At 44.3% G+C, this 17968-nt stretch overlaps 1 protein-coding gene and 1 long non-coding RNA gene across 2 annotated transcripts in view; one reads left to right on the forward strand and one right to left on the reverse strand.

Moving 5' to 3' along the window:
* SLC9A2 (solute carrier family 9 member A2) overlaps positions 1-14601 on the reverse strand; it is a 36723-nt gene extending 22122 nt beyond the window's left edge. Inside the window, exons 1-3 of the mRNA XM_038388019.1 lie at positions 13817-14601; positions 4793-5256; positions 1878-2128 (exon numbers count right to left, since the gene is read on the reverse strand). Coding sequence (XP_038243947.1) covers positions 1878-2128; positions 4793-5256; positions 13817-14081 — 980 coding nt within the window. The 5' untranslated portion in view covers positions 14082-14601. The remainder of the gene's footprint in view (positions 1-1877; positions 2129-4792; positions 5257-13816) is intronic.
* Positions 148-17028, forward strand: LOC122459845. Its single transcript, XR_006280801.1, has 3 exons — positions 148-158; positions 9296-9301; positions 16881-17028. It is a non-coding gene; the product is annotated as an uncharacterized LOC122459845 (long non-coding RNA).
* Positions 17029-17968: the final 940 nt, after the last annotated feature.

Consider the following 17968-nt stretch of genomic DNA (forward strand, 5'->3'; position numbering starts at 1 on the left):
TACAAAGCCAGGATGTGTGAGACCCCTGGTGTAAGTTCCCACTCTACCTGATGGGGAGAAGGAAGTTGAACGGGGCTCTGTCACCTCTCAGGTGAATGCCCTAGCTGTGGAGCTATGGGATATTCTGAGGTGGGGAGCAGGTCCCTTCAGTCTCTCCTGTTGAAGCTGTTCCATGGTGAATAAATAATATAAAAAGTTGCAGGGTCAGAGAGAGAGAGAGAGAGAGAGAGAGAGCACAAACTTGACAATGGCTCTCATGGTAGTTGAGAACTCATCTGGCAGATGGGAGACCCGGGGTCTTGTTTCCTTGCTCCAGTGACTTTTTGAATGATTTAGTCACAATGGAACAGCTTCAACAGGATAGACTGAGGGATCCCCACATCAGAATATCCCAGAGGCAAGAGGTTAGGGCCCTCATCAGAGAGGTGGTAGATCTTTAAACAAATCCCTTCCCTTCTCCCTCCTCCCCTGCCCCGGTTAGGGGGAGAGGAGAATTTCAACCAGGCTCTTCCACATCACAGATATATTAGTACCCTAACCACTGGGCTAAAAGTCATGAGGAAGTTCATCCCCTTTTATTTCATGTTTTATTTTATTGCAAAAACAGTGTAGGCATTTCATGCCAAGAGAAGGTTTGCAACTGAGAATCCTAAGGAGAAGGAGGTGCCATCTTAGAGACTGGTGCCTATCTCCAAGTGAGGGGCAGAGTCTAGTACACCCCTTTCAGGTTGGTATTTCCCATTGGCTAGTTTACGCAAGGTGCCACCTAGGATCTGACTTTTGTGAATCTCATTTTGAGGCACTTATCTCTCTCCATTCATTGTATAGGGAGCCTAGGTGGCAAACTCTGGCTTGGAAAATTCCAATGATTTTTCTAGGCACCTAAAAGTAGGCATTTTGATACTCAAGGTACGTCTGCACTGCAATAAAAGACCCACATCACAGCCCCAGCTGGCCCAAGTTAGCTGGCTCTGGCTTATGGGGCTCAGGTTGCAGGGCTTTAAAACTGCAGTGTAGACATTTGGGCTCAGATGAAGACTGGGCTTTGAGAGCCTGCAAGGAGGGAAGGTCTCAGCTCCTGGGCTCCAGCCAGAGCCTGAACATCTACACTGCAATTTTATAGCCCCACAGCCTGAGCCCCACAAGCCCACATCAGCTGACCCAGGTTTTATATAGCAGTGTAGTCGTACCCTCAATGTCAATACGCCCAAGTTTTTTTATGAATCTAGCCCAGTGGTGGGCAGCCTGCGGCCCACGGGATGAATGCAGCCCATCAGGGTAATCTGATTGTGGGTCGTGAGACATTTTGCTGACGTTGACTGTCCACAGGCATGGCCCTCCGCAGCTCCCAGTGGCCACGGTTCGCTGTTCCTGGCCAATGGGAGCTGTGGGAAGCAGCAGGCCACGGGGACGTTCCTGCCGCCACTTCCTGCAGCTCCCATTGGCCGAGAATGGCAAACCATGGCCACTGGGAGCTGCAGGGGGCCGTGCCTGTGGATTGTCAACATCAGCAAAATGTCTCGCGGCCCACAATCAGATTACCCTGATGAGCCACATGCGGCCTGCAGGCCTCAGGTTGCCCACCACTGATCTAGCCCCAAGAAGCAAAGATCAACAGTTATTATAAGATCAGTTTAGAGCAAGATTCTGAAATTCTTACTCTCATTGGTCCTAATCTTACTCCCAATTTAGTAAATGGAAGTTTTTTCATTTAACATTAATGGAACAGCATTGTCTCCATTCAACAGTACTTATTCAAATAACTAAGTACTACTCGTTGTGAGGTACAGGCTGCAGAATCTAGCCCCCTCACTGATGTCTCATTTGTGTTGCCATTTGGTGCTATTATTACTAAAGTACCTTTTTCGTGTACTTACGCCATAATGCCTGAGAGGTGAAACATTTCAGCTGTTATGTATGACAAGTAACTGTAGAGAAAGACAAAAAGTGGCTCAATCACTCGGATTTTATGGGTGAAACGGGTTGTAAATGCTGCCACAAATCCCAAAAAGATTCCAATCAACACTCCACCAATCCCCACTACAACGAATTTAGCAATTCCAGCAAATACATCAATGGTCTCGATTGTGTGCATCTGGCAGAAAGTCTTGAACAAATTGTACAGGACCTACGAAGAAAAGAAAGCACATTACTTTTCAAAAGCCTTCCCATTTCCGCTCACTGTCACTGTAGTCCTGCATTCTAATGGAAGACTTTGTATTTTTGTCTTTACCTTGAATTCACTTTAAAAATGTGCTACTTATATACTTAATATGTATTTATATACTATTTTTATCCATAGATCTCAAAGTACTTTACAAAGGGGTGTAAATATCAAAATTCCTGTTTTGCAGATTGATTTTGCAGACACTGAGGTGCAGAAAGGCAATCTGACTCGATCAAAGTTACTCAGCAAGTCAGCGGCCACGCCAAGAATAAAATCAAGTTCTCCAGATTGATATAAATTCCTGTGTCCCATCTATGCTGCCAATCATTTTCAGATTTCCTAACTTCACACTTTCCCTGCCTGAGGCAATATTTTTCAGACTCACAATGCAAAAAAAAAAAACCAATAATTTGTTTGATCACCAGTCAAATTAAGTAATTTCATTAGATATTTGAGGCTGTGGGACAACAGGTCTGAAAACATATCTGCTCAGCCGAACTGTGACAGATGTAAACCCTAAATGGCCACAATGCCGCTTGTGCCAACTTCTGTTTAGAACAATATGGAATGTGATCACCTGGGTTATATTTTGAATATAATCAACTGATTAGAGCTGTGCAAAATCATAACCAGAAGCCATAAGAAGGCCCAATGCCAAGATACTGGGCCTTCTAACAGTCATTCAGATATCTTTAAACTCTTACGGCCTCTGAAGAGGAACTGAATTGATTATAAACTCCCATTGACTGCAGGTATTCTGACACCAAAACATTTCTGGATAAAAATAGAAGCCCAAACAATGTCTAAAAAAGACCAACAAGAGACCTCAAACAAGCTGCAAGGTGAAGTTGTTAGCATGGTTGGTTCATCTGCTGAATGAGGCCTGTTGGCCTCATTCGGTAGGTCCATTAATTGTGTCTTCTATATCTGACCCTTACAGGCTCAAAACCTCTGTGATAAATGATTCTCTTTAGAAGCAGGTAGGCAAATATGAAGACTGTATCAAAGATCTGCAGTCTGGTTACAGCACCACCATTGCAGTGTATGTCCAGAATGGTGGTTGGGAGTCAGTGTCATTTTGATCATGGCACACGTATTTCAGGCCTCAAAAACAGTGGACTTTTTAGCAAAGTGTGCTCATTTTTTGTTTAGGTTAGATGCTGTTCAAGCTGAAGAGTGATTGTTTTCAACAAAAACAATTACACAATGAGAAGGCTCCATATAAACATGGAGAACAGCCATTCCCCAAATATTCATGCAAACAGAAATGTCTTTGCATGAATGATTGTTAAGAGTAAATAAAGACAGGCATAGACATGTCTGAACCAAACAGCCATTTGAAATTGGAATTAATATTTGCCTGCGCTGTTTTTGCAGTACTGTGTTTGGCCAAGCCTAATAACATCTTAGGCATGAATAGAGAGCCTCAGCTATAAACTAACAAGAAAAGTCAAGCTTTAAGAAAAGCTTTAAAGACAGGATGTGATTCAGTGTCTTGGAAGGACATAACATCAGGTAGATTGGGAAGTGTAAGTGGAAAAACAATATCCCAACTATGGAGGATCATGGGAAGGGAAAGAAAAATGGCCAATACTGAAGGATCGATAGAGTGGATGGGGGATATGAGGTCAGTGAGACAGACTGGAGAAAATCCTTTCAAAGTTTAAAAATCGGGAAGACAACTCTTTGTTGAATTAGGAGATGAATAGGTTTAAGAGTAGCAGTGTTAGTCTGTATCCACAAAAAGAAAAGGAGTACTTGTGGCACCTTAGAGACTAACAAATTTATTTGAGCATAAGCTTTCGTGAGCTACAGCTCACTTCATCGGATGCATGCATGAGATGAATAAGAAGCCAGTAATGGAGAAGAGAGAGAGAGATGGTTCCAATTCATGAAGCTGTCTGGTCCTCGTGACATGTGGAAAACTGGAGTTACATTGATCATAAAACAGGACATTACAGGAATGATAACAGGAAATTATTTATTGGGTAAATGGGTAAGGATTTCAGAAGAGATAAAGACAGGTAAGAATAAATGCCAGTAATATTCGAAATACAGTGACAGCGGATTTACACGTGGGGAAGTGGATGGCTCAGGGAAAGGGTAATGGGCTCTGCAGACTTTCATCTCCAGGTCAACATAAGAAATTCAGCTCAGCTGGTTAATCATTAGACATCTCATGGCTACTTGGTGTCCTATAGGAAATAAGTTGGTGATCTCAGTGCAGCTCTAACTGGGCAGGTGCCCAAATCAAATTAGCACTAAATGGAAACTGTGCTTGTAGTCTCAATGTGATTTGCACTCTTTCTGGGTGTATCCATGAAAATTCATGCTGAGCACCTCTTCTCTCCTCCCCGCCCACACAGACATTTCTGCATCCGGGGAAAACCTCTGAATTTTTATTAAAAATTCAATGATAAATACCTAAAGACTTCAGACATTAAAATCTATGAAATATTTATATGCCTCCATTAAACATTAACATGTAGGTCTAGTGTAAAGAAAGAATTTGATAAACTGGCTTTGGCTCTCGGTAGATAGTGACAACTAGATAGAAAGACATATGGCATGATGGTGCCATGTGGTCAAGTAGCAGCAACAATAATTGTTTATATAGTAACTTACCACAGTTACGGCATCGTTCAACAGAGACTCTCCAAACACTAGGATGTAAAGTTGTTCATTGACATGAATATTTTCAAAAACAGCCAGCACTGCCACAGGATCCACAGCTGAAATTAAGCTTCCAAAGAGCAGACTCTGCAGCAAAGTGATATCAGTCAAGCCAAATATTTCAATCTGGCAAATTCCAAAGAGGGAAAGCCCAATGCCAATAGAATTCCAGAGTGTTCCCACTACCGCATACCAGAATATAGTACCAAAGTTCTCGAAGAAAAGGCGAGTTGGCATGAAATATCCGGCATCGAGTACAATCGGTGGAAGGAGATACAAGAAAAAAACATCACTCTTTATTGCAGGTGGGGACTTTTCCTTGGCTCCAAAAATAATTCCACCCAGTAGTAATCCAACCAGAATAAGGAGGCAGCTCTCAGGCACGATCGAGGGCAACTTGTGATAGAGATGAAAGCCTTCAAGGGGAGTTCAAAACACAAGAAAGTAAAATAGTTACTTTTCCAGAATCTACAAGCATATCATGTTATTTTCTTCAACTAAAGAAATAATAATCACATGATAACTTTATTTTCACTTCAAAGAAATGTTCAGGGAAGCAGAAAACAAACACACAATTTCGTTGCACAGCAAGAGGTGGAGATCGAATACTGGCCCTGTTCGGCAGATATGTAGATTTGATAGCCATCTCCCAACCCACCCGTTCACCAGGCAAATCCAGACCATACAGTAAATACAAATGTAAATGAGCAGTAAGAGATCTGACTTGACATTTTTGCACAAGTTTACCAGTTGCGGTAACTGTGCACTCTAATTAGGCAAGAAGCCACTTAACATTTTGCATTTGCAATTCTTAAAATCTGGGCCTTAGTGCCTCATTTTTTCACAATTCTATTGAATGCCCAGCGTGCTGTCTGCTGTACAAATACATAGAAAAATACTTGGAAGAGATTTTCATTGGTGACATAAAGGTTCCATAACCTATAGGCCCAGGCCGGATTAAGGCAGGGGCTTTATGGGCTGCAGACCAGGGCCCCAACTCAAGTGGGGACCTGCAGAAATAAATCACAGGCAGTGATCTCCAGGCCGCTAAAAGGGGCAGTAGGCAGGCTGCCTGCATGCCGCGGCTCCACACCACTCCCGGAAGTGGCTGGCTGCTGGCATATCTCTGCGGCCCCTGGCAGTGGGGAGACGGCTCCGCAGCTGAGCTAAGGGGATAGCACTTGTGGGCGCAGGCCGCGCACAGCGACCCGCTGCCCCTCTCCCCACAGGGGCTGCAGAGACGTGCCAGCAGCCAGCCGCTTTCGGGAGTGGCGTGGGGCTATGGCAGGCAGGCAGGCAGCCTGAGCCCTGCTGCGCCACCGGCCGCCGTCCAGGAGCTGCCTGTGGTAAGCACCTCCCCATGCACCCCCTCCTGCACCCCAACCCCTTGCCCCAGGTCAGAATCCCCTCCTGCACCCAAACTCCCTTCCAGACCCCACACCCCATCCTGCAACCCAATCCCCTGCCCCAGCCCCCTCCTGCACCAAACTTCCTCCCAGGAAAAAGACTTGTATACAGGGGCACCACAAAATCTAATAGTCCCGGGCCCACAGGAGAGTTAATCTGGCCCTGTCTGAGGCATCCAGACAGTTCAGTTTTGCTTTTAGGATTTGACATGAATGTACCTCCTACGCACCAAGGATACATTTCAGGCTCGGCAGATGCCAGTCTTTTCCATACCATCCTTAGCTATATTTAATGCCTGTAATTATTTATGAATGGAAAATAGGGCTTGTTGAAAATCAAGAGCAAACAAAGCCCACCCATAAAGTCTACAATTCTTGGCTAACTGGAAAGCATTGTAATGGTTTTAAATTGGTTTTACCATTCATAAATATAGTAAACTTTTAATGTGGTAATAAACATCATCTGACTCCCCACACTTAGAAGATATGGTAATATAAACCGATTTAGGTCCCAGCTGAAACCCACTGAAGTCAATGGTAGGGCTCCTATTCTCTTCAGTGGGCTCTGGAGCAGGCCTCTGACACCTCATGTTACATTTTGTGAATTCATTCCATAGACGCCAACTTCCTCAGTTCCCGGGGGGCGGTGCTCGACCCCTGCTGTGCCCCAGGCCCTGCCCCCACTCCACCTCTCTCAAGTGCCCACCCCCGCCTTGCCTCTTTCCACCCCCACTTCACCCCAGGCCCCACACCCACTCCACCCCTTCCCCCAAGCCTCCATTCCTGCCCTGTCTCTTCCTGCCCCTGCTCTGCCCCAGCCCCACCTCTTCCTGCCCCCGCTCCTCCCCCTCTCCCCCAGTGCCTCCTGCACCCCGCTAAACAGCTGATCGCAGCAGGTGGGAGGTGCTGGAGGAGGGGGAGGAGCTGATCCATGGGGCTGCTGGTGGGTGCTGAGCACCCACTATTTTTTTCTATGGGTGCCCCAGCCCCAGAGCACCCACGGAGTCAGTGCTTATGACTCATATTTAGAAAATAAGTTTTTTTTTCCCCCTTGCAGGTGTGTTTCTTCTGTTTCATTTTTCCTCCAAAATATCAAGAATGTCAAGTCTGACCAGACTTGGCTTCGCTGAAGGATCTGTTGGGAACTCAGGGATCTTTAGTAGTCCCTCTCATTTTTAATGCAAGAGATGGAGAAGTTGAACCTTTAACAAATACATCCAGAAAGCGTTCTTCAGTCACTGAAGTTTAATGGCTGTTAACATACACACCATTTTTTAAACAGCCCGAATCTCAATCCCTTCCCCTCTCAGAGCTATCTACACACACAAATTGTACCAATTTCACTGTATTAGTATAGTTAAACCAGTACAATCCCCCTACTGTGGGTATAGTTACACTGGGATAAAGAGACCTATATTTCTATAGCTATTCCCGTACAGGAAGGGGAATAAGCTAAACCAGTATAAAGGCTTGTCTACACTTGTCTAACGACTTCATGAAGACGCTACCTATGCTAACAGGGTGGGTTCTCCCATCAGCATAGGGAATCCACCTCCCCAAGAGGTGGCAGCTAGGTCAACAGGAGAATTCTCTCATCAACTTAGCACTGTCTACACCACACGTTAGGTTGGTTTAACTGCATCACTCGGGGTATGGAATTTTCATACCCCTGAGCTACACAGTTATACCAACCTAATTCCCTAGTGTACACCAGGCCTTACATGCCTTTATAGAGACATAACTGATGGTACTGATTTAACTATTTCAGTAAAACTCACACCCACAAACAATATATTTAATTTGATACAAAATCTTTGTACACACCAGGCGTCAGTTGCCCAGCTTTTGATCTTATAACACCATATTTCACTAGTTTTCTGGTCATCATAGAGTCTTCTAGGGTAGACAAAGGGCATGGGTAGATGAACAGCGAGTGTATGGCAAGATGGGGTGTAAATCTAAGTCATGCTAGCATGCTACAAACTACCCTTCTGTGTGGATCTTGGTACCGTGCACTAAAAGTTCCCTAGTGCGCTCTGATCTACTCCCATTTCAAACAACATTAACTGTGCGTCTAGACAAGCCCCACGTCTGAATTTCTTGTGTAAAAAGCAAACAGAAAAAAACTGCACTCAAAAACCTTACAGGCCTTTTTTATTATACACCATAAAGATATTTTTAAACTAAAAGGGCACACATGTAATTATTTTTTTCTATTATAGGGCACCAATATAGCAAGTTTGCCTTCCAAAATATATCTAGCGCATGTAAATTCAGATTTTTTTTTTATTTCAAGAATAAGAATCTGAGTGAATGTGGAAGAGCTGCCAAACTCACTCAGTACAACGTTCACTAGGACACCTCCAGTTTGCTGCCTGGTCACAACAGGTGAGGGCTTTAAGGGACATGAGAAAGAGCCATTGGGGACCGTAGGTGGTGCTTTGCACCTTCCAATCAGTTCCACGTTGAATTGTCATGCTTCGCACTGATTTCTGCCATGACAGAAGACCAAACTTTCCAATAAAGAGAGTGAAATCTCACTGGACCCCTGGAGTCAAGTTTCACAGGTTTCTAGGGCTTGCTCCTCCCAGAAGGATTCCAATTTTTCCTGCTAGTTATAGCCCTGCGTGCTTGTCATGATCAACTGAATCAAACATTTTCTTTCTGACACCTGGATTCTGCACAGGTAATATAAAACCATAACTATGCCTTTATTGCATCAGGGTAGAGAGCTGGCAACTCCTAGCTTTCATGAATTACCTTTTATTGTGCATCTGTATTTTCACAGCATGGCACGGTAAGTGGAAATATATAGTACTGGGTATGCAAAGACATTGGGCAAGGTTTACTGAAACTAGCAGAAGACAATGGAAACTGCACCTCAGTATGTCAGCTCTGAAAAGAAAGACTTTAATTAATGAAAATTCCAAGTCTTAGTCATACTGCTATTACTGCCACTTAAAATATTGAAAGCTGGTTAAATGAGACTTGGGGTAACATTTACAAAAGTGTCCACGTGATTTAGGAGCCTAAGAGCCATTTCCAAAAGTGACAGGTTAGATCCAAAAAGGGACCAAGGTGCCTAACTGCCACTTCAGATGCCCAAGTACAAAATTTAGATCTTCAAAACCCCTGCTCAGCTACTTAACCTTGGAGGTGCCTGAATTTCTGCTGGTGCAAATGTGTAAAGCCACCCAAGTCCTGACACTGCAAATCTGCTCAGCAGCTAAATTCTGGCAGATTCTCAAACTAAGCATTCCCCTATCTATCCTGCCGGGGGGCCCCAATCTGGTAGGCATTCTCAGAGCACACCTACACCACACAAAAGACATCCAGAAGGAGGCTCTTCTAGTGGCTTGAACACTCAAGCAGGATGTGGGAGTTCAAATCCCCACCCTGTCTAATTTGAAGCAGAGATTTGAAGCCAAATCTCCCCCAGAAATGCCTTAATCACTGGCCTATAGAGCTATTTGGGATGGTACTCTCTCAATTTCTCCTCCAGAAGCTGTTTCACGGGGTATAAATAATTAAGTATCCTTTTGGCCAGAGAGAGTAAGAATGATTGCATAGGCTCACTTTGTATAAAATATTTAAATATTCATTGGAGCAGGGACTGGAACCTGCTCTCCCAAGTGAGCGCACTGACCACTAGGCTACCAGAGTCATTCTCACACTTTCTCTGGCCCCCTTTTGGAAATTTTACCCCTGAGGTCAAACCCCGTAGTTATCATTAATAAGTAAAGCTGGTGGGACATGAAAAAGCTAATTTCAGAAAAAATTGAAATGTTGAAGTTGTTTTCATTGCCAAGAGTTCAAAGTGTACCCATTTTTTCTGTTTTGTTCTGTTTTTTAATTTGTCAGGAATTTTCTTCAGGAATTTTTCAAAATGCTTATCAGAAAAAGTATCAAATGCCTTATTGAAATAGATTCTCTAAAATTAAAACTTTTGAAAATCATTTCAATAACATTTTTGATTTAAAAAAATCTGATTTTTTTAAATACATGGAACTGCTCATAAAAAACAAACATTTTGGTAATGTAAATAGTTTAAAAAAATCATTTTGAAAAAAGCCATTGTTTTCATTCTGTGTTGAAACAAAACAAAACCTTTTGTGAAACTGCATTGTGTCAAAATGCCCATTTTTCACTCAGAAAGCTCAGGTTTTAGATTCTGGGTTCTCTTAATCTCTCTGATCTGCAGTAACCACAAGCCACCCATGCCCTCTGAAACCTTCCAGATGACAGGTTTCAGAGTAGCAGCTGTCTGTCTGTTAGTCTGTATTCGCAAAAAGAAAAGGAGTACTTGTGGCACCTTAGAGACTAACAAATTTATTTGAGCATAAGCTTTCGTGAGCTACAGCTCTAGCTCACGAAAGCTTATGCTCAAATAAATTTGTTAGTCTCTAAGGTGCCACAAGTACTCCTTTTCTTCTTCCAGATGAAAACACTGATGAGATGGACAAGTTCTCTGCATAACATTTTGGCTTCAACAAAACCGCATATTTTGACAACACTACTTTGCGTCAAAAATATTCTGACCAGCTGTAGTAATAACACCACATTTAAATATACTTGGCCTTCAGGTTCATGAAGTTCTGTTCATGTGCAATGAGAGGCTATAAAATCTGATCATATCCTATGAGCTCGAGTAATTTTTGAAAGGGTCTTATTGTTTAGTGCATTTTTAATAAAGCAATGTTCTGTATTACTGATAATGCTTTCGATTATTATATCTGAAAGAGTTTTTAAAATCTAATTTACTTCTCATAGTTTATGCTGTTTGTTTACTTTTTGCATTGCATTCATCTTAGAAAATAAAATTAGACTAGTCTTTTTCACCTTCTGGACTCTTAAGCATTAGCAAAGTACTGCAATATTTGGATAGCAAACAGTCCACCAGAATATTTATATTTTTAAATGACATAATTGGAATTATAAAAATAATCACAGAAATATTTCCATTGGTCTTACCTTCTGCAAGGCTTTTTTTTACAAAACCAAATTTTGGCCTAAATCAACTTCACAGTACTCTTTTAAAAGAGGAGAGATGGATACAAAATGAATGGCATGTGTTTATATCAGGTGATTAGTTGTAATACATTGGTGCTCTACATATCAAAATTAAATATATAGGCCCTGAACCTGCAAACCTTTATGTACATGCTTGAGGTTAACCACATAAGTAGTCCCAATGGAAGGAACCTCAACTGGTGTAAATTGTAGTAGCTCTGTTGAAGTCAAGAAGACTATCCTTAAAGTTAAGCACATGCCTTAATAGTGTTTGCAGGAGCAGAGCTATATGGCTACTAAGCACAATGTGGCTCTGTATATGTACATTTCACAAGTAGAAGACTAAAGTTTTACAAGTAAATGATAGCTAATCTGGCTCAATAAGTAGTTATCCACATGAATGTATTCATAGTTTTCAGTGAAATGTGTGATACAAAAAAAGGCATTTGAAGTCAAACAAACATGGTAATGTTATGTTTTTCCATTTATTCCTCAAAGCTGGTTCTTCGAGGCTAAGATTCTCAAGGACTGCTTAGAAAGAGACCTAGTTAAAAGAATGTCATCATTTATACATGGTCTTACTGATTTTTACACAGTTCCTAAAATCTTTTTTTTTTCCAGATCACTCTGTTACTAGTTTAAATTCATATTTTATTGTAACAAGAAATAAAACAGTTAATTTAAAAACAAAAATATATTTCCTTAATAAACAGAAGACAACACTGTGGAACTATGCAATACAAACTTTTCCCACATTAGAGAATGAATGACCTTTCTAACCACTCAGTGCTCCTCATCTTTCAGTGACTATTCCCCGGAAACAGCTGAGTGGTTAAAAAAAAAAAAAAAAAAATTCTAAAGGGAGGCTTAATCCACACTGATTAACATTTTTGTTTGCTTTCCATCAGTCCCTTGCCATCCATTTTCTTTCGCTGAAATTCTTTATTAAAGATAAATTATATAATTGCCTACCATTACCTAGTGTAATATTTTGTGGAAAGGAATACAGTGTTCATAGACTTCTTGTAACTAAGTATCTAGAGACTCTAGGGAGTGTGTTTCATGTATACACAGAAGGATGAATGAAACTATTCTTTTTTTAGTGCTACATTTTTAATATTTTGCAACCAAATGTTTTAAGCTTTACGTTTTGTTGAGCCCTGTTATGAGGGACATTTTCTAAGGGTAATTTAATCTAATGTTCTCCTTCATACTGATTCTCTCGAAGAAGCAAAAAAACTGTCAGCCAAATCATGCCAAAGGCTTCAAATTACATCACTAAGCAATAGAAGAAAATCTAATGGCCACTTGTCAGTAACTCTAAAGGTCAGCTACCACTCTGTATCTGACCTATCAGTCCTCATTTTCAAAGGAAATCTTCACAACACCTTCAAAAGACGAGCCTGGGAGCTTAATTCATAATTTTGCTAGACACTACAAATCAAGGACTGAACAGAGATGCTGGATTTACAGTTAATTGCAACAATGTATAACCCACTAACAACCCCCTACAGGCTGCCTTCCCTGTCTCTTTTCCATTCTCCCCATGAAGGGGTGTAAAAGGGACACTTCGCTTGGAAAAGTTCCTTAAATACGCTAAACAATCTGTTGTTTCACCTTGTATTTAACTGTGACACTGAGCCCTTTCCCAGACCCGAAGAAGAGCTACAAAGCTTGTCTCTCTCACCAACAGAAGCTGGTTCAATAAAATATATTATCTCACCCACCTTATCTTTCATCTGAGCAGTTTTCACTGAGCTTGTCACCCTGAAAGGTAATTCACAGTGACTTTTTTCAGAGTAGCAGCCGTGTTAGTCTGTATTCGCAAAAAGAAAAGGAATACTTGTGGCACCTTAGAGACTAACAAATTTATTAGAGCATAAGCTTTCGTGAGCTACAGCTCACTTCATCGGATGCATTTAGTGGAAAAAAAATGCATCCGATGAAGTGAGCTGTAGCTCACGAAAGCTTATGCTCGAATACATTTGTTAGTCTCGAAGGTGCCACAAGTCCTCCTTTTCTTTTCACAGTGACTTGCCTCTGTTTTAGTAAATCAATGTTGTTCACGGTTTGTCTTTAAAAAAAACCAAGCAAGGTCATAGTGAAAGCCACGGTCAAGTTAAAAATCTAGCATCTAGGTGGGGGTTTGCCAAATGAACAATCAGGGAAAGCATGTATAAATGAAGCCATATCTTGGGGACTTTCTCTGCTTTTCAGGGGGTTCCGAACAGTACCAGGACTCGGAGTGAGCAGTAGCCTTATGTGTCCGCATTCTCACTAGCCCTCAGTGTACAACCAGGCAGGGAGAGCCGCCTTATCGACCCACCTGTTTGCCCGTTTTTAACCGTGAAATGAACAGGCAAAGCGTGGCGTGCAAGGCTCGCCCTTTGCCACACTTGTAACGCTCCTGCCGGCAGCTTCCCCCCCGGCCGGTGAAGCGCACCGGGCACTGCCCCCGCCCGCCGACTGGGCTCCCAGCCCAGTTCCCTTTGGCTCACGCAGGACTCAGGGGCAGTCGCCCAGCCTCAGCCTCTCCGGGCTCGCGGACCGGGCCGCTCACCGATCTTGGCCAGGGAAGCCAGCAGGATCCACAGGGTGATCTCGAAGGGGATCTGCACGTGCGGGTAGTCCAGGGTGAAGATGTGCACCTGGGTCTCCTCCAAGGGGGTCCCGCTCGGCGGCTGCGGAGTCCCTGAGCGGCCGGCGTCGGGGCTGGCGGTGCCCATCGCCGCTTCGGAGAGGGCGGAGACCGCCCCGGGCTCCGGGAGCCAGGCGAGGAGGAGGACGAGGGGCCCGGCAGGGAGCCGGGGGCAGCGGCAGCCCATGCGGGGCGGCTTGTCAGGGTCCCGCCCTGCCACTCAGAGCATGGGCCCCCGCTGCCGGGCCGGGCACCCGCCGCCGCTGCTGCTGCCTCGCTCCCCGGGCTCTGCAGGGTGCGCCCCGCCTCGGGGCTACGCAAAGAGGCGCCCGCTCCCTCTGCCCCTTGCTGCTCGCCCCGCGCACCCCTTCCTGCCCCGGCCGCCTGCTTCTGCCCGAGGCCCGGCCCTGCGCTTGCCCCGGCAACGCCCCTCGGCCGCCGCCCCGGGCGCTGGCTGCCACCGCGCACCTGCCGCCGGCTCCCTGGGGCCCCGGCGCGGCAGCGAGCGAGCTGCGGCTGGGCCCAGGAAATAGTCAGCCCCGGCTCTGCGGCTCTGGCTGGGCGGGAAAGAAGCCGCCCAGAGGCTGGGCTTGGGGGACAAGTGGGGAGCCGCTAGACAGCCCGAGCTGTGCGCGCCCGCATGGCAGAGACCCCCCGCAGCCGCTGCAGGTGTGGCCCCCTTCCGCCCCCTGCCACTGATTCCTCCGCCTGGGGCCACCTCACCTGCACCCCGCCCGCGCGGCCGCCTCCCGCTGAGACCTGCACTCCCAGCTTCTCCCCGCCGCCCCCCTCTGCCAGGGCTGACTCCCAGAAACCAGCCAGCCAGGGAAATGTGGAACTCCCCCACCCACAGCCCAATATATACACACACACTGACCCGAGGCCCGGGACAGAAGGTAGTCAGTTCTGCCCCTCCCCGCTTGGTGATGTCTCCTGGCCCCCAGAATGCTTGAAAGGAGACGTTTCTAGCCTCCTAGAAGAAGACCTGCCACTTGCTCCTAGCCCCGGGAGGTCCCAAGCGAACAGATCTTAAGACAAAAAGAAAAGGAGGACTTGTGGCACCTTCGAGACTAACAAATTTATTAGAGCATAAGCTTTCGTGAGCTACAGCTCACTTCATCGGATGCATTTGGTGGAACTTATCTTAAGTGATCACTCTCCTTACAGTGTGTATGATAAACCCATTGTTTCATGTTCTCTGTGTGTGTGTATATAAATCTCTCCTCTGTTTTTTCCACCAAATGCATCCGATGAAGTGAGCTGTAGCTCACGAAAGCTTATGCTCTAATAAATTTGTTAGTCTCGAAGGTGCCACAAGTCCTCCTTTTCTTTTTGCGAATACAGACTAACAGGGCTGCTACTCTGAAACCTGATCTTAAGACAGTGACACACTTGTCTTACCTGTGAAAAAGAAGCTACCCGCGGCTATTTTAGAGGTTTGACTATGTGTCAGTCCCCTACAGTCTGGCTCCTGCTAACTGGGCCTGATGCTGCAGACATGTATGCATGTGCTGAACTGTAACATAACTTTAACTACTCGTGTGCTTAAAGTGAAGCACACACGTATGCATTTGCAGGGTGGGGACCATAAGACATTGAGCTTTTCAAGGAGGTGGATAGCTACAAAAGCAGTCCCAATGTATTCTTGTAATTCACTACAATATATTTAAATAGATTTTAAAATGTGTATCGCTTATACAGAGCACATGACAGGTGAAATCTGGTCATCACTGAAGGCCATTAACTTCAAAGATATTTGCCATTGACTTCGAAGTGGCCAGGATTTCCCCCAATAGTATGGAATACATTTTTTACTGAGACTTATTGGGATAGTCAGCAAAACTTTCTCCTGGCTTCCCCACTAATGAGTAATGCAGTATTCCAAAACTCAGACCAATAGAAACTTCATTGGGCACAATCAGGTATTCTCTTGCTCTTAATAGTAGTTTAATGCAAATACTAACACAGACAGCAGTAACAGCTCTTTTCTTCCAACAGTGATGGGGAAAATTACTTTTGACATGTTTAAATACTTTGTTTTTCATAGGATCTGGGGGAGATGGAGTGAAGCCATAATGAGGTAACTGGCACTGTGGATATGGGGAAAGCAGTGGATGTGATATATCTTGACTTTAGCAAAGCTTTTGATATGGTATCCCACAGTATTCTTGCCAGCAAGTTTAAAAAGTATGGATTGGATGAATGGACTATAAAGTGGACAGAAAGCTGGCTAGATCATCGGGCTCAACGGGTAGTGATCAATGGCTCGTTGTCTAGTTGGCAGCGGGTATCAAGCAGAGTACCCCAGGGGTCAGACCTGGGGCCAGTTTTGTTCAACATCTTCATTAATGATCTGGATGATGGGATTAATTGCACCCTCAGCAAGTTCACATATGACACTAAGCTGGGGGGAGAGGTAGATACGCTGGAGGGTAGGGATAGGGTCCAGAGTGACCTAGACAAATTGGAAGATTGGGCCAAAAAAAATCTGATGAGGTTCAACAAGGACAAGTGCAGAGTCCTGCACTTAGGATGGAAGAATCCCATGCACTGCTATGGGGGGGATTGACAGGCTAAGCAGCAGTTCTGCAGAAAAGGACCTGGAGATTACAGTGGATGAGAAGCTGGATATGAATCAGCAGTGTTCTCTTGTTGCCAAGAAGGCCAACAGTATATTGGGCTGTATTAGTAGGAGCATTGCCAGCAGATCGAGGGAAGTGATTATTCTCCTCTACTCAGCACTGGTGAGGCCACACCTGGAGTATTGCATCCGGTTTTGGTCCCCCCCACTACAAAAGGGATGTGGACAAATTGGAGAGAGTCCAGCGGAGGGCAACAAAAATTATTAGGAGGTTGGGACACATGACATATGAGGAAAGGCTGAGGGAACTGGGGTTATTTAGTCTACAGAAGAGAAGAGTGACTACCCGAAGGGGGGTTCCAGAGAGGATGGAGCTTGGCTGCTCTCAGTGATGGCAGATGATAGAACAAGGAGCAATGGCCTTAAGTTACAGTGCGGGAGGTCAAGGTTGGATATTAGGAAACACTATTTCACTAGGAGGGTGGTGAAGTACTGGAATGGGTTACCTCGGGAGGTGGTGGAATCTCCATCCTTAGAGGTTTTTAAGGCCCAGCTCTGAGCAGGGGATTGGACTAGATGACCTCCTGAGGTCTCTTCCAACTCTAATATTCTATGAATAAAAAGCAGAACTGAATCCTTGCAGCTTTCATTGACTTCAACATCTTTCAAAGTTTGGCCATTGTACTTAAGTTTCTAATAGATTTAAGAACATATCACTAGGTACCCAAATTTGAATTTTTTGGCCATGATGTATCAAAACCAAGGTTTTTTTAGAAGAAAGCCATGTATCATCTAGAAAATCAAATGGAAGGAAAAAATAGGTCTGAATTTCTAGCCAGTCTACAAATGTTCCAACTATATGTTGGGTTTGGTAACCTTCTGCAATGTTGCTTTTGATTCTTGTATTAGGTTCCCTGAATTAAGAAAGGGACTGCTGAGTTCCCTGTTCATACTAAGGAACTCTCCGTGGAAGGAGACACGGATACAGAAAGAAAAGATTGTGCAATGCCAGGAAATTACCTCTATCCATTGGCCATTTGTAGGAAGAAAGGCCCAGCCTACAAATGAAGCTTGCTACACCCAAGCGACATTACCAGGCCAGATGGATCTATGTTTCTGTGGCTTCAGGACATTACATCAGTTGGAGCAGTATCTTAACAAACTTCCTTGAAAAAGCTGTAGTAAGGAGATGGTGTCCACACCTACCTATCAATGGTAAACCTATTCACATAGCGTCAGGGGTGGGGGGGCTTTCAATCTTTATTGTATCCTCAGCACACCCCTGTGTGGTAGTACAGTACTATCATTCCCCAATGGGGAAGTGAGGCACAGAAAAACTAAATGACTTTCCCAAGGTCACGTGGCAAAGTAGAGTCTGGGACCCTCCAATTCTGAGTACCACACTAGCACCCTAAGCACTGGACCATTCTTTCTCTTAGATACAAGTAGAGCTGGCCAAAAGAAATGGCCACATTTGCGTGTGACCTATTTTG

The sequence above is a fragment of the Dermochelys coriacea genome, chromosome 1, assembly GCF_009764565.3.
Source record: "Dermochelys coriacea isolate rDerCor1 chromosome 1, rDerCor1.pri.v4, whole genome shotgun sequence".
Classification (NCBI taxonomy): domain Eukaryota; kingdom Metazoa; phylum Chordata; order Testudines; family Dermochelyidae; genus Dermochelys; species Dermochelys coriacea.